The sequence below is a fragment of the Crocodylus siamensis genome, chromosome 10 (assembly GCF_052110815.1).
Source record: "Crocodylus siamensis isolate JL-2025a chromosome 10, ASM5211081v1, whole genome shotgun sequence".
Classification (NCBI taxonomy): Eukaryota; Metazoa; Chordata; order Crocodylia; family Crocodylidae; genus Crocodylus; species Crocodylus siamensis.
Window position 1 is genome coordinate 19,565,948 of NC_143404.1, and position 23,691 is coordinate 19,589,638.

The following is a 23,691-nucleotide window of genomic DNA, read 5'->3' on the forward strand; positions in this document are numbered from 1 at the left end:
TCTTTAATGGAAAAATTCATCCTGTGGTGGACCCATATCTACCTTCAATGTGAGTCCTTAGCAGGGTTGGGATTTTGGCACATACAGCACAGTCCTCCACCAACCAGGCTCCCCAAGTAAGTAGCAGAAGAGGAAATCTGCTAACTTACATGTGGACCTGGCAATAGCAGCAGTGGAGACACGTTCCAGTGGGCTTCACAGCTATTGACAAGATAGCAAAGGGATGTTGAGAGTCCTGGCTTCAGTTCCAGGTTTTGTAGCGGAGCATGTCCAGTGGTTACCAGCTCCTCTGCCCCTCCCCAGCCTTTCCAATCCATTCCTCATACCTTCGCCTCTGAGTCAGCCAGTTCCCCATGCTGCCTGAGTACTGGCAGGGGCATCTTTGAAAACTCTAAAAAGAGTTTCTTTTAGTTTTAGCACACAGAAGCGTGGAGCAGTGGCAGGAAATGTCCTGCTGAGCCCCTGCATCCCTGGGCTGCAGCTTGCTCAGTGCAGACTCACTCAACAAAGAATTTAGCTGCCTATCTTTTAGCAAGGGTACAAGTGAACTGAAAATGTTAGAGGCTTATCACATGTCCAAATTTGGACAATTTTTTTTCAGGCAGGAGGAAAAAGCATGCCTCTGTGTCCAGCTTAATGCTTTGCCAACTTTCAGACCCATCCTTCAAAGCATGGAGCACTCAGCAAAGTGACTCTAAGAAGTTTTCTTAAGGAGGGCAAAACACCATGTTTCGCTTTTGCTCTCAGAAACAGCCAAGCTGGTTTGCTGAAACTTCCCCAAAAAATCCAGGCTGAGGCAGACATCCATCATGAGACATTTCAGTCCAAATGGTTAAAGTTTGTCAAAGTTCTAATCAAGCAGCAAAAAAAAAAATGTATTCTAGTGCAAAGTGTTGAGCGAGCTTAACTATAGGCACTGCTAGTAGCCTATAACAGAAAACAAGTCATTGCCCAGGATTTCCAGGGAGAAATGCCTCTCCTTTGCTGAAAAGAGAAGGTTTTTTACAGGACAGGCTCCTTTATTGCCAGATTCCTTAGGGGTTTAGGTAGAAATGGGGAGCTGTTGTCATATCTTTGGGAGAGTGTCACTGAGCGCATCTATACGAGATGCTTAAAGCGCCGTAGACTAATTCTGCTGCGCATTAATGTGTGACAGAAAAAGCCATGCTAATGCACTAATAAACAGTAGAATTCGTTTACTGTGCATTAGCATCACTTAAAAGATGTGCACTGGCACTACTGCATACTAGCACCAATTACTGTGCATTAAGTTAGTACCTGTTATTACATGTTATGAAACTTAACACGTCATAATTACAGCTCATTAATGCATGTGTAGATGCACCCACTGTCTTTTTTTTTTACTGTCAATTAAACCAACAGAAGCCGCAAATCCATCAGCTCTTTTGAGTAGGCAGCAGGACTAATTGTGGATCTGGGAAACTGGAATTCTCCTATTCTAATCCCAGCTCCTGCCCCTAAGTCATGGGGGCGGCATGGCAAAGCTAGAGACAAGCATTCAGGAAACTAGGGTCCAGTTTTCAATTGTGTGGTGTGAGTCTAGGCAAAATGTATCACTTCCTTTCATCCTGTCTTGTTCAGCCTCCTTGGGGCAGGAACAGTTTCTCACTATGTGTTTATAGAGTACCTGTCATACAGGACCTCAGTGGTTGAGGCCTCTGAACATAACTAAACAGTATCCTACGTGTGTAAGACATGGAGCCTTGGTGACCCTTTTTGATAAATGGAGACAACACCTGCTTCCTAGAAGGATGCTTTGATCTTTAAGTGACAATATGGACATGAAGAAAGCATTTCATCACTACACAATCCCTGCCGGTGCCCCGTGTCCCTGACTCTGTTGTGTTCTCTCCCTGCTCCCAACAGATTCCAATGCGGAAGAGTCCTCCCTAGCTCCAATGAAAAGCAAGTATGAGACCATGGATTTTGACAGCCTGCTGCAGGAGGCCCAGCAAAGCCTGCATCGATAACAGCCTTAACCTTGGAGGAACACCTCAATACCTCAGTCAAGGCACTTCCACTATGTTTACGTTTTCAAAGAAAAATTACTAAGTATCTGAAAAGAACGAGCGAGCGAGAACGAGAGTAAGCGCGAGAGAGAGACTGCTGTCCCTTCCATTCGATGTTTACATTGAACAAAGCTGCTTCTGTCTGTGAGTCCCCATGGTGTTGATGTCCCACTGCCACACATCAGTATCCTTGCTTCTGACTGGTTGTTCTAGGGTGAGCCTGTAAAAGCCTTCTGTCCACTACTGCCCCTCCCCGTCTCCCCCCTCTTTCCCCAATGCTCCCGTCGTGGAGTTGCAGCTGTGTTCACCATAACATTTTTGTCTGTAGTGTGTGATGATGAAATTGTTAATTGTGAATAGAATCAGGATTATAAACTAATTTTTAATAGAAGAGAAAAAAGTATATACTTAAAAATGTATTTATGGCTCAGATGTACTGTAATTCAGATTTATTGTACCGCTTCCTTGATTTTTAACTATGCACTGTAATGAGGCATTTGCCGCTGAGCAGATGGAGTCAGGCCAGAAAGGTGCCCACACATCACTCTCCCAACCAGGCTTTGCCCTCTTGGTTGTGGAGTGTCTAGCCTGGCACATTACTAGACTGGACCATTTTAAGGTCGGGTTTTGGTATCCTGGTTTGCTGTAGAAGCCATGCTTCCTGCCTACATGGCTGGGCCTGTTGGGCCCCCAGTGCTGCCCCAGTCATGGGGTTGTCTAGGCCTGCTGGACTATGAAGGGTTGAATGGTCTGGCACAAGCTGAACTGAAACTGCCACGGTGCTACAGTGGTGCAGCTTTGCAGGAGCAGGGAAGGGGATTTACAAGGAATTAGTGATGGAAATCAAAGGGCCACCCAAGTCCAGCTGCCCAGTGACCTAGCTTGGTTAAGTCATACTGGTTTGTGTAGCCAGTGAAATGCAAGAGAGTGATGTTGCCAGTGCCAGGTCCAGGTGCCTTGGAATCACCGCCTGAATGACCAGGTACCATTAACAGCTGGGTCGACGGGGGGGGTGGCCTGTGCCACAAGTCCAGTGTGAGCCTAAACCTCACACCTCTGGAACTGTGGAAAGACAATTTCACCGCTTTGCCCCAATGCTACAAGGATGTAGCATTAGAAAGCTATCAGACCAGTCACCAAGGGGTTAATCTTTGCCAGCCACACTCTAGATGGCATCAGTCACCATGGGGTATAGGCACTGTCCTGCCTTCCGAGCCAGGGAGAGGGAAAAGAGCAGAAGCCCACAGTCTCCCCAAAAGGATTGTCCAAGGGTAGAGCTTGGTCACCCCTCGATACACTGGCAGGCACATTAATCCCACGCTGGGGGAGGTCACATCTCCATGTTGATGATCAGCCAGAATCTCTGCCTGGCATTGCTGGCTACTCTCCTGCTCCATCGTGGGGATTTCTGAGCTAGGGCTAAGTGGCTTGTTTTTCTCACAACTGCTTCCACAATGTGCAAGGAAGCCGGGGTGAGTTCTCCTGGCAGCAAGGGCAGAGACTGCCAGCACAGCAAGGGACATGGCAGCTAAGCTGTACAACCCTGTCCCATCCAGCACGCTGCCCTCCTCTGACTGGTACTGAATAAGCCATAAACCTACCAGTACAACCAGGAAGTTGGAAGATCCCATCACCCCTGCAACAACTCTTGGCCATTTCTTAGCCCTTCCCACCTCCCAGGCAAGGCTTCCGACCTGCAGGGTACAGGTGGCAGAGACACTGCAGCTCTGCTGGGCACATGCCTGCAGCTCTCACCTCTGGTTTCTGAGACCTGCAATCGTGGGGTCCATGCAAGGCCAGTCACGAGTGCTGTGTTCAGGGTGTACAACTATCATGTTCAGCAGCATCCACCGAGTTCTCTTGTACAATTTAAAGCCATTCCGTTTCCAGGAGCGGGGAGAGACTGAGTCCATTAGAGAAAAGCGAGAGACAGGAAGCACTTCACAGTGGGGATCAAATACCTTTGCCGACTCCTCAAGCTGTCACCACATTTTGGTTTGTTTTTCACATGCAGGAGAGACCACTGGGGTTCAGCCTTCCCATGTAGATAGAATTTAATAGCCTTAACTCTGCCAATAGCTAGATTAGATTCCCATGAGGTCTCCCCGAGAACATGGCACTGATTTTCCGTTTTTTGGTAATGCTTCATCTTACAGGGAACACAACCAGCAGCTCAGTAATTCCCCAGGATCAGATGCTGAGTGCCTGCCTCAGGCTGACTTGTACCTTACTCCACTGACTTCATAGGCACTTGCTCGTACTGTGAGGTATGATTTACCATGCGGAGGGCACTAGAATGCAGTCCTATCCTACCCTGGTTATCTCAGTTTTCTGATGCAGAGCCCATGGCTCTAAAAACTGCCAGTTCCATGGTAATTACCAATGAACTACAGTTCCCAAGTGTAGGTTTACTGAATCCTCATACAGCATATTCATGCAATTTCAATCCCAGCCCACAGAGTAATTACAACGCTTTATGACCCTACTGTAAAATCTGGTCACGGGCACTTTCCCGGCTTCTCATCCCAACACAGGTTACACAGGTAACACTGTCCTGGTTGGAGCATCTGCTATTGGCAATTGCCTCATTGTAGCTTTGCCTTTTTCTGTCCTAGTATTTCCTCACAACGATGATGTTTACATGTGATTGCTATAGAGCTTACGTAGAATGTATATAGCGACACATTAGGGTGGGTAGTACTGTCCTGTGCTGTGCTGTTTTTCAGAAAACGATCAATCAAAAATGCTAAGTGGAATTCTTCCATCTCCTTGCTCAGTACAAGGATGGATCAAAGCTCACAAGGCTGGCTTTGGTCACGGATGGAAAATGCATCAAATGTTCAGAATGTGAAAGGGTTGAATGCAGCTATTAGGAGGTCTTTCCAGTACCTGGAAGGAGCTTCCTTCAGTGTGAATCACTCAGTCACTTCGCAAACATTGGTTTCTATACCCAGTTTTAAATCTCATATTGCTTTTATGAGGCTGGACTTCCTGAGCTGGCCACCAGCCAAGGAGACTTCTACACATCAAATGAGGTACTCTTGAAGAGGAAGGAAGATCTCGTAATGCACAGAGCCAATCAGTACTGCAATCCTAGGATAGGAAGAAATGCAATAAGTGGTCTTCATGTTGCCTGAAGCCTATAAAATATTTTTGCGAGAAACTTCTCCAGGACTTATGCAATATGCACACAGGTGCACAAACGCACACATATATGGGTATGGCAAGGGCAGAGCACTGTGTCCTTGTGCTGCTGCTGGTGGCTATATGCACAGTGACTGTGAACCCAGCCCTGCTGAATGTAAAGCCAGAGAGGCTGGGTTTGGAATGTATACAGAGTTTACGCTAGTTAGCTCAAAGCAGTGCCTGCGGCTTATCTTCATGGCTGCTGAGGCCTGGATGTTGAACTTGAGAAGCACAGGTGTGAATATTCACTTTCTTTAACCACACACACTGGTTCAAGGTGAAAAAAAAAGTTCCCTCTTCATTTCTTCTTAAGCTTCAGTGCGCTGGGTGTGGTTCCAGGGAAGGGGTTACATGGCATACTTGCCTGGAGGAGTCTGTGCTCTGTCCATGGGGCATGACTCCTTCATCAGGGGAACACAACACAGATCAGGGCATTGTGCAGCCCATTGAGAGCCCACCCAGAAAGGTTCCTCTGCACATCACAGGAGGCAGGTGATTCCCAGTGTGGCGCAGATTGGGGGCCTCACCCACCAAGGGACAGAAACCAGCAGGAATCAAAGGCACTCGGCACCTCCCAGGACTGGGCCCCTAGTTTGGGTATGGGAATGGCATTCACTTGAGGAATGGCACTAGTAATATGAGAGGAATAGCTTTAAGTACCGCTGAGCCACTTCATGCACAGAGTGGGCCACCTAGCCCAGTGGGTCCCATGCAGGAGGAAGGAGGCTTATTCACTGTGCAGAGAGTGGCACTGTGCACCCCAACCAAGGAAGGGAATCCACCTTAGTTCAGCTTTCCTGGTTTCCTCTACCTGCAGTATGCTGTTTCCTGCATTTTAAAGGGACAAAGTCTTTTAAAGATTTTAAAGTCTCCTACTTTATTCCCCTTCTCTTTGCACAGCCTCTGTAAATCTCTTCCCTCCCCAGTAATACCTATAATGCCAGCAACCCCATATGCATGGGTAACCCTAGCCATAACAGCATCTAACGGAACAAACCACGCACCTAAAAGGGAAGGGGAGAAAATGATTTTAAAAACAGAGTGTGGTCTCGAGGAGACAACATGGGTAGAAAAAAGGGTGTTATGGGTGGGCAGCCAGGAGGGGAATTTATTTTTTAAAATTATATTTATAGCTATATCTATATGTGTATGTATGGAAGATATGTAGAAAACCCTGTTGTTATCAGGGAGGGAAAAATATGACAAAGAGAGAAAATCCCCATTCCCCTTTTTTGCATCCAATTGCCCTTCACAGTCTCATTGCTTTACAGGAGATGCAGCTCTCTGTTTGGGAGTCAAGTAGATTCCCATGACAACTCCTTGAGAGGAGGAGCCGTTCTGAATGTCCGGGCTGGGGGAACGCAGAGGACAGGGCAGGGTTGTAGATCTCGATGTTGCCCCTGGAAAATTTCTATGTCTAATTCCTACTCAGTGCAGCTTTCTGAGCTGCGTTACCTCCACAGGAAGTGAAAAACGGCAGCTCAGTCCTTATGTTACAGTGTTAGTGTTAGATTTCAGCACTGGCCCATGTAAAGAAGCTTTACAGAACCAGCTATTTTTTGTACTGATTTTCTTTTTTTCGGAAATATGCTGAATCCTTAATACATCATTACCTGTAGCTGAGCCTTTACAATCTTTTGTTCTTAGCAACAGTCGTCCATCCCTGACAATCTTGAGCAATATAGAACCAAATAAAGCCTTCCGGTTTCCATTGCTCTTCCTAGACAGATGCTGGAATCAGGTAGCTTAGAAAGTCTGGTTGTAAAACACCAGGTGGCACAGTAAGGGGCATTATTTCTCTGAGAGCCAAACAAAGTTAGCCAAGTGGGAGAGTGCATGTGCACATATGTGCGTGTGTGTGTATCTGAGAGAGAAAGATTAAATTGATGCATTTCTTGAGAAAGGTGTAAGAATTTCACCTAAAAAGGGGCACATCTGCTTTGTTATTTATAATAAAAGTTAAATTCTACTTTTTTTTTAAAAACAAAAGGACACTGCTAATAATGATAAGGGTCCAATTCTGCCACCCCTACTCAGGGTGAGTAAGTAGTATCTTACTACTCTATTTTACTCACAGAGTAAGCTGAAGGAGCAGGATTGAGCCCTCGGTGATTACAGATCTAGTTTTTGGTCTGATGGTTTTTTTTAAATTGGTAGCGGTTTTTATATTTCACTTAATTTTTCCCCCCAATTCCGTTTCATTGTGTCCTTATTTATGTAATATACTTTAACCTTAAAACGGCATGAATTCTTATGCCTTTCCTTTATTATTATTGTTATTATTATTTTTAAAAAGAGATTTATTTCTAGTGTGATTTAACTGTCTACCTTCTAAACGAGAGAACGTTTTCTTGTATTTTTACATTGTCAGATTCTATAGTTTCATAGATAATTTAACCAAATCGCTCAATGTATTATCTGTATCTATCCAGTGGGTATAAAAGTTCTATTTTAAATTGTGTAAATACTTCAGAACTGGCTTCTTTTTTCAGACTCCCCCTGCTGCGGGGTTTCTTGTTTACATCACAAAGACTGTAGAATCTCTACGCTCATGTACTGTAAATAGTGAAGTGATCTGCCTATAAATAAACTATAACATATACAATATAAAGTAAAAAAAATCTGTCCCGGTAATGCTTCAAGCTTATTAGTACAAGCCCACTTATGCATGTTTTCGGAGGAGATGTTTTTGCTGCAAAGGAATGTTTTCCTCATATGTCTTAAATGATTCATTTGAAAGCAAAGCTTGTTTCTTCCTTCATGCCCACTTAATTTAAAACATAAATGTTTGTCTTAACAGTACATGACATGTACAGTACATGGCATAGTTCATTTCTTTCACTTGCTGTTGCCACTGGAAAGAGTTGCATGTTCCTCCAGAAGGGGTTTCCTTTGGAGACATTTCATGTATGTTGCACCTTCCCTTCTCTGCACAGAGAAACTGAACAGCATCAGACTGGCATTTTCAACTCATTTTTTTAAACCAGCACAAACCTCTGGGTGTGTACAGAAATGCTCCATGTACGTTCTACACTGCTATAATTTAGAGCATTTTTTATAGCACTATAGTGCTCTTAAACATGACAAGTGCAGTGTTGGCGGAGGGGGGAGGGACGGTGGGGGGACAGCAGGAGGGGAGAGCAGAGCCTTCTGAGCCTTCCTGCACTTTCCAGGGTAGGTGGCAGGGGGTGCTCCACTGGTCAGAAATTTGACCACCGTACAGAAATTATTTAAAATGCTGTAGGTTGCTAACGTGCTGTAAAATACAGTGCTTCAAATTTAAGACCTGATTTAACAAGGGCGGATTTAAAGCACTGTATCCATTTTTAAAGTGCTGTATAGCTGTGCACTTCTGTTACGTCAAGGCAGTAAAGCACTTTAAATGGCAAAAAAAGCAACACCTATACACACACTTAAATCAAAATAAGAATATCTGCACAGAGGGTAATTTACTTCAGTTTGTTCCTTTTGGCTACATTAAGCCAAACTGTTTAGAACAAATGCCCACACACAGACCCACTGCATTGGTTTAAGAGACCTCCATTAGTTAAATGGGTGTAAAACCATGTGTAGACAAAGCTTTAAGCTAAGACTCAGGATTTTATGAAGCCCATTCCATACTGTGATACACCAAGGAAAGATGAGACACATTGGGCTACACAAGATGCTAACTGCGCAGTAGCCTAATAATACTGAGCATGTCACAGCACAAATAGTGCTAATATGCTACTGCACAATACTATTAGGCTACTGCTCAGTTGCATCACTAAAAAGGCATGTGCTGGCACTACACAGTATCTTGGGTTACTGCACATTAATTTAGTACTTGATTATACAAGCACTAAATTTAATGCACAGTAGCCACCATGCATTAATGAACATGTAGCCACGTCCAGCGGGTCTTGATCCTCCAGCCTTCAGATAAGATGTTATACTGAGGCCCTACCCTGGTGGAAGTTGCAGTTGGGTGAGACTGTCTCACCCAAAAACTGGTACAACAGAAAGACCCTTACTCCTTTCACTCAGAGCCCTAGGTGAGCCATCTAAAGCCCTGTGCTACATAAATTATTCCTACATGCACATCATAGCTTTTGTTTGACTTTGCTGTCACTGCCCATTCCCTTTGTAAGAAGGGTAGTTGACACGCCACTCTCAAGAGGTGCTATAAACCTGATTGTGGCCAGCAGTGGAGAGATTCCCACGACTGCTTTTCCAGTTAGCAGACCCTAGCCAATGAAGATAGTCTGTGTCCTAAACTCCACTCTGACTACGCCAGGCTTCAGTAATTCTCAGTTTGTTCCTTGTTCCAGAATCAATCACTTCTAATATGAGTTCAGTATATATTTTTGCACTGTCCCTAAGACAGCAGGACTCAGGGATGAGAACACAGGTACTTGGGAGACGAGTAAACACCAAAGTGGGACAGAAGGAAGAGGACAGGATAATGCAACAATGTACAGTACCTGAGGAGCAAGTGATGTGGTTTAAGGTGGCCCCAGATAGATATGACCAGGAACAATAGGTGGGAAAGAGAAAAGGGAGGCTGAATGTCAAGGAAAGCATTCTTAAGAGCATGTAATAGCCTTCCAATGGAAGTGATGGAACCCCCATGGCTTTGCCTATTAAAAATTGGACCTATCAGATCTGTCTAGCTAGATATTTAAATAGTCCCATCAGCATAGTACATGAAGAATAGTTGGTAAGGAGCCATCTTCCTTTAGCAGTATAATGGACAAAATGACATCACACATCTTTTCTAATGTCTATGATTTATTACATATACAAGGTACTGTCTTGGAAGAAATGAAACTCTGCTCCCATTTTCAAGTTGGAAACCAAATTCTACATTCCCTGTGGTGATAATTCCATCAAAGTCAGCAATGTTATACCAGATTTACCCAGAGTAGATTTTGCCAGTGTTGGTAGTCCAGAGTGTACTCCATGGATCTAAACTGGAAGGGCCCATTCTGTACTAACTGGCAGGTAATTTTAGAATAAAATAAATAGAACTGGGGCAGTCGGGGGAGCATGGCCATCTCAGAGGCACTATAATACCACACAGAGCCTGTAAGCTCATCTGGACTAGGCTGGGAGCAGCTGAAAACTCTTACGCTCCAGCGAGTAGTCAGGGGCCAAGTAAAATGAGGCTTTACTAACTTGCCAATGGACACGTGACCACAGCATATGAGTCACTGCTCCAGCTGGCAGTAAGTGACAACCTTTCAGGTAATGTCATCAAAGTGGATGAGAATTGACTGGGGCAAGGAGACTGGATTTGTCTTTCATTGTTGAAGTGTTCCTTTCTCCAGGATGGAAACACTTTGATAGGGCATAATTACCTACATGGCCTGTTTTGGAGCTAAGCAAAGCTCAAAGCTAAGCAGGTCTTCAGTCTCCAGGGCCACTGAAAACAAACATGCTGCCATTGCTGTATTACCTAAGATTTGGTAAGACATAGTTAAATATATCAACATTAAAACAGATCTTTAAACAATAAGCTTCTACAATCTGCTGGGGAGAAAGAGGAGTAGAAATAGCAATCTGAATGTACTTGAAGCTTCTCTGATACTCTGACCTCCAAGCCTCACCACCCTTGAAGCAGTGTGAGTAAAGTGCAGTTTCCATGACTTCAATGCAGTTCTGACCAGTGTGAGATCAGAATCTGGTCCTTTATGACTAAGGGCCTGACCTATACGCATGCCCAGGAGTCTTCTGAGGTGGACAGTCCTGATGACCCCAGTGAGACTGCAGGTGGCTGAGAGTGTGCACATGGGTAAGTGCATGCAGATCAGGCTGTAATGTCAAGATTTTTCTTTATGCAGTGAATGACCACATCCCAAACCCAGATAAGTACAATACACACATTCATTCACAAGTAATGTGTTGTAACAACCAATGGGGAAAAGTTAAAATGGTTGAACAAATTATCGGTTAGTATTATTACCTGGCCAACTTTAAGTCGATCAAGGAACGAAACAAATTATTTATGAATATTTAACTAAATCAATTTGTCAGATAAATTGTTCTCAACTAATATTTATTAGTTTCATTCGGTCCTAGGGAAATTATAAATACAAAGTTTCTTCATCCTGGATTAACTTTCTATCTGGTAAACTATCGGCTTCTCTCTCTCACACACACATGCCTCTTTTGTTACAGCTCATATGTTTCCCCATCCCTCTTTTTTAAATGAAAGAGCTAATGCTGCTTCTGTTCCCTCCAGCAGAAAGATAATCTGACACATTTCTATTGGTGGGATGGGAAGAAAAGTCAGTAACTTGTTTTTTTGTTACTAGGGATACACTTTGACGGCTGGCTTTGAATGACTAGCATCAGGCTACCTCCCCTGGCACCAGAAGATGGGATGGCAAGAGTTTTTTTGGTTCCCTGGAACTTTCAGAGGGAAAGGAGGGTGTCGTACTGCATTGCTTGTGCCAGTGGGGCAGGCAGGGTCATCCTGCAGACCCACAATGCCCATACTTTTTAGATAGCTGCACTAGTTCATCAGATTTCTTGATTGCGGCAATCACTTCCTGCTTAGCTGTCTGGGACCTCTGATGTGCTGCTTGGGCAGTTTCAAACACTTCTCTCACTATGATGAGTCTGAACTCTCAAAAAGTCCAAGACATGTTAAAATCAATGGAACTGTAAGTGCAATAGGGCAGGACAAAGTGGCCTAAAGCTGATTTTGAAGGTCTTCCTGAACTGGGGAGCTTGGTGTTCCTGCCCACTAAGCTAAGCCTTAAAGAAAGCCTTTCAAGATAAATTACATAATACCTTCACTTCTGTAGGGTTTCCCTCAAGTATCTTGTATTGCTGCTGAGCCATTCATGGGTGACTGTACAGTCTCTCTCTGTTACATGGCAGGGACTGAATAGATTTCAACACAGACATCTGTTAAGAGCCCACATGGTACATGTACAACCAGTGTCTGCCTTGTTCTAAATGGTAGGTCTGGGACTCCAGTGAATGTTACTGTTCCCATCAATGAGTTTTTACTTTAGCATTTTTCCCTCAGAATTTGCCCAGATTTGGCTTCCTAATCTGAATCTATATCAGTGCTTTGGACAAAAATGCCCTACACCCAGTTTCAATCAGAAGCTTTGCCAAGCCCAGTGCCGACCTATGCTCACCAATACACAAGAGGTGTTGAACATTAGCACCCTGTGCTATACGCTGAGAGCATAAGGACTTCAATACTTCCATATTTTGGATATACTGATTTTAGCATCTGACATGAGGTCTGTGGCATAATGCCATCTCTGTCTCTCCCCAAACTCTGCTATCAGGCCGGTGACTAATCTGAGAATTTGGTTACCATGGTCACTGCAGAGGGCAGACACATCCCTGGCCCCATCGGCTTCAGGTAACCCTAAGTTGTAACGTGAGCTGGATACAATCCTGGGGGAGGGGAAAACATGATTCCTCTGCCTATGTGACTGGCCTCACACACCTGTGTGGGGGCTTAAACTCCCTATTGTTCTAAGCAATGTCATCATGACTGGGAAGGGGCTAAAGACTCTGCCAGTCTACCTGGCAACCAGTGATGTATTTCAAATTGTTTGGCTGGCAGCCAACAACTGCTGGCTTTCATTGGATCAGGTAAATAAGGTCATAAGGTCTTTATAAGTGAAAGACTGCCCAGGAGGAGGAGCAGCAGGCATAATGAGCAGGGCTATGTGAAATGGGCCATATTTGATTCAGATTCAGCCCAAATCAGGGACAGCAATACGATCTGTTGATTCGGATCACTGTCCCCTATTTGATTCGGCCAAATCCAGATCTGAAGATTAGATGCTGATTCAGCCATAGACACAGCTTTAAATGTTTTTTCTACATACCTTGAGGTACCAGTAGTGGCTCATGAATGCTGTGATGCTGGGACAGATGGAGCATCCCACAGGACCGTGAGGGCCCCCCCCCCCCGCATGCTCGGTGGTGAACCCAGAAGTGGACCGGAAGTATTTCTGATCCACTTCTGGGTCTGCCAGGGAACACACTGGGGGGGCCCCTCCATGCCCCCTGGCTCAGTGATCGGCTGTTGGGGGGACTCTAGGTGCCCCCCCAAGACCCAAGAGGCACCAGTCACTGAGCTGGGGAGAGCATGGGGGTGTGGGGGTAGTCCCGCACAGCACGCCCCAGTAGACCCGGAAGTGGAGTGGAAGTGCTTCTGGTCCACTTCTGGGTCTGCTGCCAAGTGTACTGGGGATCCCCCCATGCTCCTGTAGGACACTGTATCTGCCCCAGCATTGCAGCATTCATGAGCCACCTGGTTCCTCGAGGTATGTAGAAAAAACATTTAAAGCTGTGACTACGTCTGAATCTCTGAATCTTTATGAATCTCTTCGAATCAATTCGGAGAGAATAAAGGGTCTTCTGCTTCAATTTGGATTTGGAGATTCAGCCACCAAATCAGACTGAATCTCTGTTGAATCAAATCAGGGACCAAAGCTTCTCACAGTCCTACTACTAAGGACTCTCAGAGAAGCTGGACCATCTGAAACTTGCTCTCTCTCTTGAAACTCATAGTCGATGAACTGCTTGCCTCCAAAGGAAATCTCAACCTGCCTCTGAATGATACTTGTGAATAAGCTACTTGAGATCTAACTAGATATATAGTTTGCAGTAACACAGATGCATAATCAAAGGCTACCGTGCCACTGTTTGCTCTAAGGGATTTCTCATATATTGCTCTACCCTGTACCTTATTCCAAACCTACTCCTTGTCACCAGTAAAGTTCTTCTCAGTATCTAGCATGGGAGACTTATTGGGAGAGGGTCTAGATTATGCCTCGGGGTCCCCCTCTGGTCCGGCTGACTAAAGGAGCCCACTATTTGTGCTTCAGACTGAGGGAAGTACCCCAGGTTCTTTCTGTGGGTCAAGTACCCTCAAGCACTACTAGGCCTGTGTTTCCCAGGGGGCACAGAGCTAAGATCAGTCCAGACCCTGGGTGGTGGTGGTGTTCGAGGTATGCTCCAGGAAGGGGGTCAGCTAGACATGAGGCGCCCCCAGGAAGGCACTCAGAGCCTGGAAGGTGGTCCGGTGCAGTGAAGTGGGTGGCTCAATGCAGGAACACCCCCTACTGGCCCGCCACATGCCCTACACCCAGTTTCAATCAGAAGCTTTGCCAAGCCCAGTGCTGAGTCTGTGCTCACCAATACACAAGAGGTGTTGAACATTAACACCCTGTGCTGTACACTGAGAGCATTAAGACTTCAAGATTTCCACATTTTGGATATACTGATTTTAGCATCTATCTGACCTAAGATGAAATCCCTGAGAGCTCTGATAGAAAAAATATGTGTAGGGTGGTCCCAATATGTAGAGACAATGCAGGTGTTTCTCTTCTCAATACAAAATACTCACAGCTTGTTATTAGGGTCTCACAGGGAATTCTACAGGTATTAAATGCTCTAATATTTAATTCCCTTCCTTCACAAATGCCTTGAAACCTTCTACCATAGCCTTAACTTGCCCATCCAGTCTGAGCCATCATACTGATTTCTGTGTACTTGTCTGATCCAGGTACAGTTTCCTTCAGGCCTCCCTGTAATTTAGTTTTCCTCTAAAGATTTGTCCTTCTCCCATTAATGCAAAAAGTCCTTCATCAGATGGATTTTGCTGCTGCTGCTGTTTCTTGGTTACTGTGGGGAATGGGTTCTCTCTGTAGCCAGGCCCGGGGCCTCCTGTCTCTGGAATCTCCCCACGCACACTCTTTTCCAACTACTGCTGTGCCACAGCTGCACTAACTCCTCCTCCCATCTCATTTTATCTTGTCAGATTATCCCCTTGGACTGGCCACATCTGATTGCTCAAAAAGGTTTCTGCTTCTAAAAAGTTTCTATGGTCTTAGCCTCTCACATAACACACCTTTCTGGAGAAGGACATTCCCTTGTAACAATATATGGGATATATACACACTTGGCCGTAAGCCCATTGACTCAATAACAACAAGAATGAATTTGGCCCCCGGACCTGTGGATGGTAACAATGGGCCAAATGACATCTATAAAGACCCCAGTTTGGGGTAATGCATTCTACATTACATCCACATATAGAAGCCGTGATAGTCAGTGCTGCCGGTGCCTCAGGCATGTTTTGGGCTAACAGGGTTATCTGTGACAAAGCCCCAACCACACTGGAGTTCCAAACTTTTTGGTACTGGTTACCCAGTTACGCAGAAGCATGCCTAGCAACCACATCTGCATCTGAGGGAGGGAGGGAAGGGTTTGTATGTGCAGTCCTGCTGCTGTGTTCTCTTTCTCCTTCGTATGTTCAGTGCTAACGTGCTCTACTTCCCTTTCAGTTTTGCTTCACTGGGGTTCAGTAGGGCACAGTTCTGGAGCCATGGAAGACACCACAACAGTAACAGAAAGCTTGGAAGAGGAGCTTAGCTGTGCCCTCTGCCTTGACATCTACAAGGACCCTGTGTCTCTGAGCTGTGGCCATACCTTCTGCCAGGAGTGTGTCCAAAAGGTAATCAGTGCTCACCAGCAGAAACGCTGGGAAACCTACTCCTGCCCCATATGCCAAGTTGACCTCCTCCCAGTTCCAAAGCTGCAGAAGAACTTCCAGCTATGCCGGATTGTGGAGAAGTTCCTGGCTGCCCTTCCCAAGGAGGGCTGCTGGCAGGAAAAGACATCAGCATCCAAGCAGGAGCAAGTTCTCCCCTGCGATTTCTGCCTGGGACAGCCTCAGCCAGCAGTGAGGAGCTGCCTGACCTGTGATGCATCTTTCTGCCATGCCCATCTGAGGAAACATAGAATCAAGACAGCCCAAAAAGGCCACATTCTGGTGGAACCCAGAGGCTCTCCAGAGGAAAGAAAGTGTCCCAAGCATGGCAAGGTGTTCAGTGCCTTCTGCCAGAATGACCTAACCTGCATCTGTGTGACATGCCACATCACCAGTTACCACAAGGGCCACCACATCATCAGCCTGAAGGAGGCCTGTAACCAAGGTTTGGTAAGTGGCAATCACTACACAATAGCCTGGGAGACACAGGCCAAGCTGGGATCTTTCAGTTATTCACAGTTAATTTATAGTGCAGAGTGCTCCAGTAAAAGGCAATTCTTACACACTTGTATGAACAATGTGGCCTATGTCAGAAATCAGTGTCTGAGCTGCATTTGTTAGCAGGAAGAGGGCAACCAAAATTTAGATGTGCTGTAATGCAAAAACTTCCAATCAGTAATCAAGAGTACTCAGACTAGAACTTCACTTCTTCCAGCCCATGGGCCCTGCTCCCATTCAGCTGCACGCCCTTAATTAAACTTGGGCTCCTTCCATCTGCTGGACAGTGGCTGGGACACATACCACAGAATTCAAGGCTATAGTGGTGATGCATCTGTGTCTACCACAGAGGGTACAATGGTTCCCAGCTCCAGTGCCTCTGGCTTTTTTGTATTTGTCTGAATTCTACCAGAGTCTGTACACTCCAAACAAGGAAGGAGTTTGGAGTGGCCCTTGGAGAGGGCATGGGGTTTAATTTGTGCACTCTTACCCAGCTTTGCACTTAAACAACCACTGGTCAAACCAAAGCAATAGCAAGGGACGTGCTCCTCCCTCAGTAAGACAGGAACTGGAAAGCCCCCTAGGCCTAATTAAAAGTAATTAAGTACAGAAGCAACATTTTTCTTCATTATCCTAAGCTGATATTTAATGTCTTTTTCCCCCTTTACTTAGGCACATGTCTCCCGAATAGAGAATATGATGCAAATGTATATAAATACTGTGGATAAAGCCTTAGAGGGTCTGCAGAGAAGTGAGGAACAAGCCCAGGTCTGTCCATTGCTGCAAGATAACTCAAATTATTTGTAAAGCCTCATAGTGAAACTGAAGAAGAGGCTGGTAGAAGAGGCCCCAATTCTTCCTTGAACTCCTCAAATTGGCCCAGACCTTCCAGCTGGTGGCCCTTGATTTGTCTGAATGTGAAACAAGGACAGCTGAGAGGGAAGGAATGGAGACTCAGAGGCTAGGGACAGACATTACACATAAACTGGTTTAAGTGATCAGAAACTGTTTTAAACCTGTAATAGAACATAACTTCGGTATATATAAACCAGTTTCAGCCATTTTCAAACTGGTTTAAGACAAACCTGGTTGAATGTAGTATCAGACTTAACTGATGTGGGTCAAACTGGTTTATGCAGTGTCTGTCCCAGATGCCATCCTGGTTTAAATTAAACCAGAGTCCCTCAGCATCCTGGCATGCTCTCTGGGCTGGTGGTGAGCTGGCCCCTCTCCTCTGCTCCCTGGCTGGAGCTTAGCAGAGACTGCAGCGCTACGGAAGGGAAGGGAGGGCTGCTCTAGCATCCGCTGGCTTCTAGCCTGAGCCACTGCAGGCATATGCCTGCATTTCTGGGATGTCTGTATGGTTATAAACTGGTTTAGCTTAGCTAGGTTAGACTAACTTGCAAAGATTGAATCAATTCAGGATCAGGCTTTTTGCATATCTGCCCCTAACCAGATAGAGAAAGGGGCCTGGGAAGGTTGAGCACTCAGACATACCGAAGCAGTTCTGTGCCCTGGGCAGTAGAAGGGCATGGGACAGTGACAGTGGCTGGTCTTGCACTGGAAGAAGCTGCTATTTTTGCCCTCCTTGCCATGCCCCCAGTGTCAGTGCCTATAGTTCACACCCCAGTTGAGCCCTATGGAAGGTGCAAGGAGGGGAGTTCTTTCATGAACGTGGACAGGACTCAGCAGAGGGTATGGAGTCAGGCAGTGGGGGGAAGGGCCAGGGCTACTAGGAGCACCTCGGAGGGAAGGTTTTCAAGCCAGAGCAGTTTTGAAGCAGGACACTGAGGTGAGCGGGAAGCCAGTGGAACTAAGAGAGCAAAGTAGTTTGGCTAGATGCAATCCAGGCCTTCCACTGATGCTGCTAAAACTGGCCATAGGAATCAGTGCAGACCAACATATGTCACTTTTGGTCCTATGAAGAGTCTGGATTTTATATGATGCCATTATTCCCATCCAATGATTTGTAATGACCTACTGCTTCTCCCACAGAACTCTGGGAGCAGGCAGGGCCTGGTGCCTGGATTCTAGTGTAGTGCATTGTCCTGTCATCTCCACATCCTGCCACTTCCTGTTGCTTAAACAAGGACAGGCAAACACCCTGTTATGGCTTTACCCTCTGCCAGGGAGTGCCCTCCCAGGGGTTCTTGCTTGGACCACTACAATCCTGTCTGATCTCTGAGAGTGTCCCCAAAGCACAGATAGTTTCTAGAGCAGCAGGGGGAGAAGGGAAGTGGGAGAATGGACCAGGCGCCTTTCCAACCCAAGACTCTTCCCTTTTGCTCTTTCACCTTCCCTGCTTCTCTGTGGCCCTTACTCATTATCTGAGCAAAATAAGTAAAAAGATTTACTTTTTGAGAAGGTGATGCTGTCTCAAAAGACAAGCTCTCTGCCAGCATGTGCACAACAGCATGTGAACATGTCTGAAGGAATATTACATTATAGTTGTCCAGGAAGTTCTTTGGTTCATTTTGACAAAAATATTAAGGCTTATGTAGCAACATTTTTGTTTCCTTAACTGAAAACTTATCTATGAACCAAATGTCTTTCGTTTCTGGAGGTTTTATTAGTTTTTATCAAATACAAAACAAAATATTCAGTTTTCAACCAAAGAATTCAGAGATTGATTTTTCAATAATTACATGGAAATGGGCATTTCTTTATGAAACAACCAGATTGATGAAAAAAACCCAAACCCCCACATCTCTCCACCAGCTCTACTTGCTTATAGATGTTGTGATAGTATCAGTCAGCATCCTGAATCCCTGATCTCACACTTCATTTTCTGTTATTTCTTGCTTCTGTTGCTATTTTGGGGGACTGTTTTAAGGCCCAGGAGAATATCCTGAAGGACCAGCTGTCAAATCTTTTCAAAGAGATCCATTCTCAGGTGGATCATACCAAGGTGCAGCTCTTAGATGCCATCAAGTATAATAAGGAAGAGTGGCTTTCTAGGATCCTCAGAGTAAGGCATGTAATGGAGCAGAAGAGAGATGAAGCTTACCAGACCTTCTGTGAACTACAAACAGTTAGGGCTCAAGTGGATGATTTTATATTTCTTAAAGTAAGTGGTAGCATTTATGATACCTTTATTGATTAACAATATTCACTTCATTGTTCTGTCCTTTGTCTATTATCACGGTAACACTTTTTTATATATTTTATAGGCCTTTAAAGTGACTCAAGACAGGTGAGTTCTTTATCAAAATATTATTTTGTGTATGTGTATTTTGTGCTCTTCCATGTTAATTAATCAGTTCTGCAGCAGAGAAGGTTAGGTTTTATCCATCTTAGAGTTGAAAGATTTTCCATTGACTGCTGTCTTGCACAATTACAGGTAGGATTCAACTGTTATTCAAACATTGCTCTAGGCAAGTTGTGAATACTGGGGGATGTCTTGCTCTTCACTTTCCAATCTTTACTATGTTCATATGATAATTTATATTATAGTAGAGGCTTATTAGAAAGACTCAACAGTCGAGTCCAGATGAGCGTGCCCGTGCAGTATGTGGTGCCACGGACATGTCTGCAGTGCCACATACTGCACATTCCTTGTTCTCCAGGGAGCAGCATGGAGGGGTTTTTTGACCCCTGTATTTCCAGGGGTCAAAAAAAAACACAAAACCTGTGGAGAAAAAAGGTGGAGTGGCACACATGGTGGCAGTGTGCACTGCCCTAAGCTGGAGCCTGGCTGGCAAGAGCTGCACTTTGCTGCTGGCCAGGCTCCATGCAGTGGGATCACTGCTGCTGCAGCCCCAGGAGGCCCCCAGGACCCCCCAGGACCCCAGATAAGGCTGCTGGAGCCAGACCAGTGCTGGCCCCAGTCTCCCCTGCCCCAACTGGGGATAACCTGCTGTGTGCCAGCTTGTATGTGGCACAGGTGTTTTCCAGGGACAACTAGCGGTGGCACAAAGTTCACTGTCGCTAGTTGTCTCTGGGGAATCAAACATCCACACATGTCTGGACACGGTCTACATGTTTAACAGAAAGACATTTTTTGCCCCAGTGTTCATGAAATCTAAGTGTGCAACAAGAAATAATAGGTGATAATAATGGATAGAGGAAGGGAGCACAAGGTAGCTAGCTATAATTATGTTCATTGGCTCAGTGTCTGAGGCAAGTCATGATCTTCAGAGTCTTAGTGGAATCATCCAAAGAGCATACAGGATGGGTTTATATTGGTTCCACATTTTGTCATTGCATATATGCAGGTAAAACTACTGAAATCAGTTCCCACCAAGAATCTGCATCTTGGTGGGTGTACAAAATATTTGGCTTGTACATGAGAAAGAATTGGACTCGGTATCTGATGAGAAAATACAACATGTGCATTGCATTTATCTCCTGAATTTGGCACTCCTTTCCATTACTCCCTGGGGCAGCTAGGGCCAGGAATACCAGAGGAACAGCCTGCTCAGCCCTCAAGAGGGCAAAAGTCTTGCATCACTGTACACCTTAACGAAAATGCACTGGCAAGGACTTCCAAAACTGCATGCTAGAGGCAGCTGCTAGGTAGTCACCATTTTTGAAAATCCAGCTACTTACCTGGGCACCTAAATATGGATTCTGATACAAATATAGATTCAAATACAAAAAAGCCAGAGGCACTGGAGCTGGGAACCAATGCACCCTCTGTGGTGGACACAGATGCATCACCACTATAGCCTTAAATTCTGGGGCCTAACTTTTAGACCTTTACATTGTAAAATCTTCTTAAAGGAAGACTTTGATCCCCCTCTTCCACACTTTGACTTTTGAGGTACTGCACACACATACATAACAAAGTCTAGTGAAAGTCTTCAAAAAGCAGCTAAGAGCTACAAATAAAATAAGAGAGATCATTCAACTCTACATACAGACCTGGTACTAGATGTCTGTTTTGGGTTTGGAAGAAGCCACTCCCAATTTGCAATATGCACACATTACATGCATTGGCTGTTAAGTGAATTCCAGAATGTTATAGGTTTAAGCAGCAAGATTTCAGTATAGACTACATGAAAGTGCTGTCACCAGCACCCAGCATGCAACTGAATCGATGGACAGTGGTGAACATTCAAAGACAGACACAGATCTTTGTCTCAAAGATAACTGCATGTCTACAACCAGGCCACAGTAAGTAAACTCAGAATAGTGTGCAGAGCCACAGAGGAAACAAAACTATAATTATCTAGAGGGTCCTTTTGGGGATGGGGATGGGGATGGGGGTGGGGGTGGTAAATGTCAATTGGAGGGATTCCCTGAGTATCTGTTCATTGTTTTGCCCTAGGGTCAGAGGAAGAGGAAGATTTCCCTGTGGTTTCAAGGAAGAGAAAACGCCTAGAAAAGCTGAACCAAGAGACACTGTATGACTGGGCCTCAAAGTCAGGGGCTAAAAGAAGATGGCAGTCAGATACCGATCCTGGAACGTCTGCTCTGGCTCCTCCTTTACCCACGTACTACCCAAACCACTCAGATCATGGTGAGACTCTGATTTCAGCCACTGTTCCACATACACTAATCAAAGCCCTGCATTCATCAAAATATGTCCATGTTTCATTAAAGGGGCCAAGATTTTTTTTTTTTAAGTGTTCTGTGTGATTCTTGAAGGAAGGAAGCCTGAAGTTTACAGTGCACCCAGGCATAGTAGGGAAAATATCTTATTGCAAAAAGTAATGAGAACTGATAATGGACAGAGTCCAGGGGTATCTAGGTTCTAGGAGGCCTCTATGAACTTCACTTTTTTAAGCTTCAGGTGTTGCCAAACTTTGCCATACTTTCTTTAAACTTTTCCCCTCCGTTCAATCACCTTAGACCACTGCTTTGTAAGGACAGCTTAATAAAAATGAAACTTGTAGGTTTCTGTGGGAGATAATGCTATCCAAGCACAGGCACCAGCCCTGCAAGTATTTCCACAGGCCTGGTTCTGAATCACTGAGCTCCTACAGTCACTCAGTGATTGCCTGATTGCTGTTCTCTTCCATGTTGCAGCATGGGCCGGGAATAAAATCAGTGCCTCTGCCTAGATCTATATGATATTGTCGAAGTCAAAGGGCATACAAACCACAGAAATCTCCAGTTATTTAAATGATATCAGAATAATGTCGCTTCCCCACTCCTGTGTCTGCCTTCACTAGAGACTGTGCTCTTTACCCTCTTTGGCTGACTGCATTAGGGGAAAACCATCCACTACTCTGGGAACTTTGCTTAGGAGGCATGGAAGTCAATATAAACATTAAAGGGTGGAAAGAAACTGTTTGGTGCTCCCTGTGGAGTGCAGGCACTTCCAGCAGACCATGTGTACACTGAGCCATACAACTAGGTGCTGCCCACCCAGGCATATGGTGGAGGCATGTAGCAAAGAATTTGGCACACAACCATTCATGAAACTAGGGATATACAGAAATCAGGCAAGGTTTTTTGGTAGGAAAGCATGTGGCATGACAATTGGCAGTGCATAAATGGAATAAAAAGCTACCTTTTCTCCTTTTCCCCAGGCTCCCCAGAACAAGCTAAGTACATAGTGAGATGGGGAGAACGAAAACGGAGGAATTGACCCCACAGACATGATGGGAGGTGGATACAGGACAACGCAAGGCAATGCTAAGTTCCGGGGAACATGAAGAAGAAGCTTAGTAAAGGAAAGATAAGAAATGCACCCAATAAATGCCAGCATTGCCATGACAGAGTCAGGGTCTCTGTTGTTCACTGGTATATTCAGTCGAGTTGCTCAAAGGTAAGGCAAGAGGCTGGCATGTGCCCTCCCTACATGCAGCAAGATACCCTGGATTGCGATATGTTGCTCCATCCCAAACTCTGAAAACAGGCATCTAGAGGTGGCATTTTAGGGCAAGTTGTCCATAGGATATCTTGGTATCTGTGAAACCATACAATCCACAGGAAAATGGGCATGCATTATCTTTCAGTAACTCACAGGTAATGTTGCTGTGAATTTCATGGCTATGATGTTACAGTATCCAAAGGAATATGGGCCCAATTATATCAGCAAATGTATCTGTTAGGTAATTTTCTGTTTGTATAATAAAACAAACACCACTATTTTCTATAATATATAACCCTTCACAATAAATTACATTGTTATTTATCATGTAGTGTTTTATTAAGACTTAAATACTGTCAAGTCAGCATAAGTTAGGATAACAGAAGTAGTATAAATAAAAAAATGGAACCAAGCCCTTCAGTGACAGAAACTTTTTGGAAGGTGTGACGGGGACACCACCATGAGAGCAGACTGACTGCCAGCACAGGAGCAGTGGGAGAAGCAGCAGCAACAGCCGTAGTAGATCAAAGGATCTGTCCGATGCTGGCATGGACATGCTTTATAAACACGTGCCACCAGAGATTTACCAGCCAGCACTATGGAAAAGAGTTAAAAATCAACCCCACAGACATTTGGGGAGGACCAGAAGTGGATCTGCCAGGGAGGCCAGAGCAGCATGGAAAGACTATGCCCCGTCAGGGGCG

General features: G+C 45.0%; 2 protein-coding genes across 3 annotated transcripts in view; both read left to right on the top strand.

Annotated features, from left to right (window-relative positions):
* Positions 1-7,850, top strand: part of PPARGC1B (PPARG coactivator 1 beta) — an 84,952-nt gene extending 77,102 nt beyond the window's left edge. For both annotated transcript variants that reach the window (XM_090065214.1, XM_090065215.1), the window contains exon 12: positions 1,888-7,850. In XM_090065214.1, coding sequence (XP_089921340.1) covers positions 1,888-1,991 — 104 coding nt within the window. In that variant the 3' untranslated portion in view covers positions 1,992-7,850. The remainder of the gene's footprint in view (positions 1-1,887) is intronic.
* Positions 7,851-15,564: 7,714 nt separating this feature from the next.
* LOC149856328 (E3 ubiquitin/ISG15 ligase TRIM25-like) lies at positions 15,565-23,311 on the top strand. The gene is made up of 7 exons (XM_090020520.1): positions 15,565-16,179; positions 16,900-16,995; positions 19,061-19,294; positions 19,398-19,420; positions 21,194-21,342; positions 21,497-21,688; positions 22,704-23,311. Exons 1-7 carry the CDS (start codon positions 15,565-15,567, stop codon positions 22,760-22,762), a joined length of 1,368 nt encoding a protein of 455 aa, XP_089876646.1. The 3' UTR covers positions 22,763-23,311.
* The last annotated feature ends 380 nt before the right edge of the window (positions 23,312-23,691 follow it).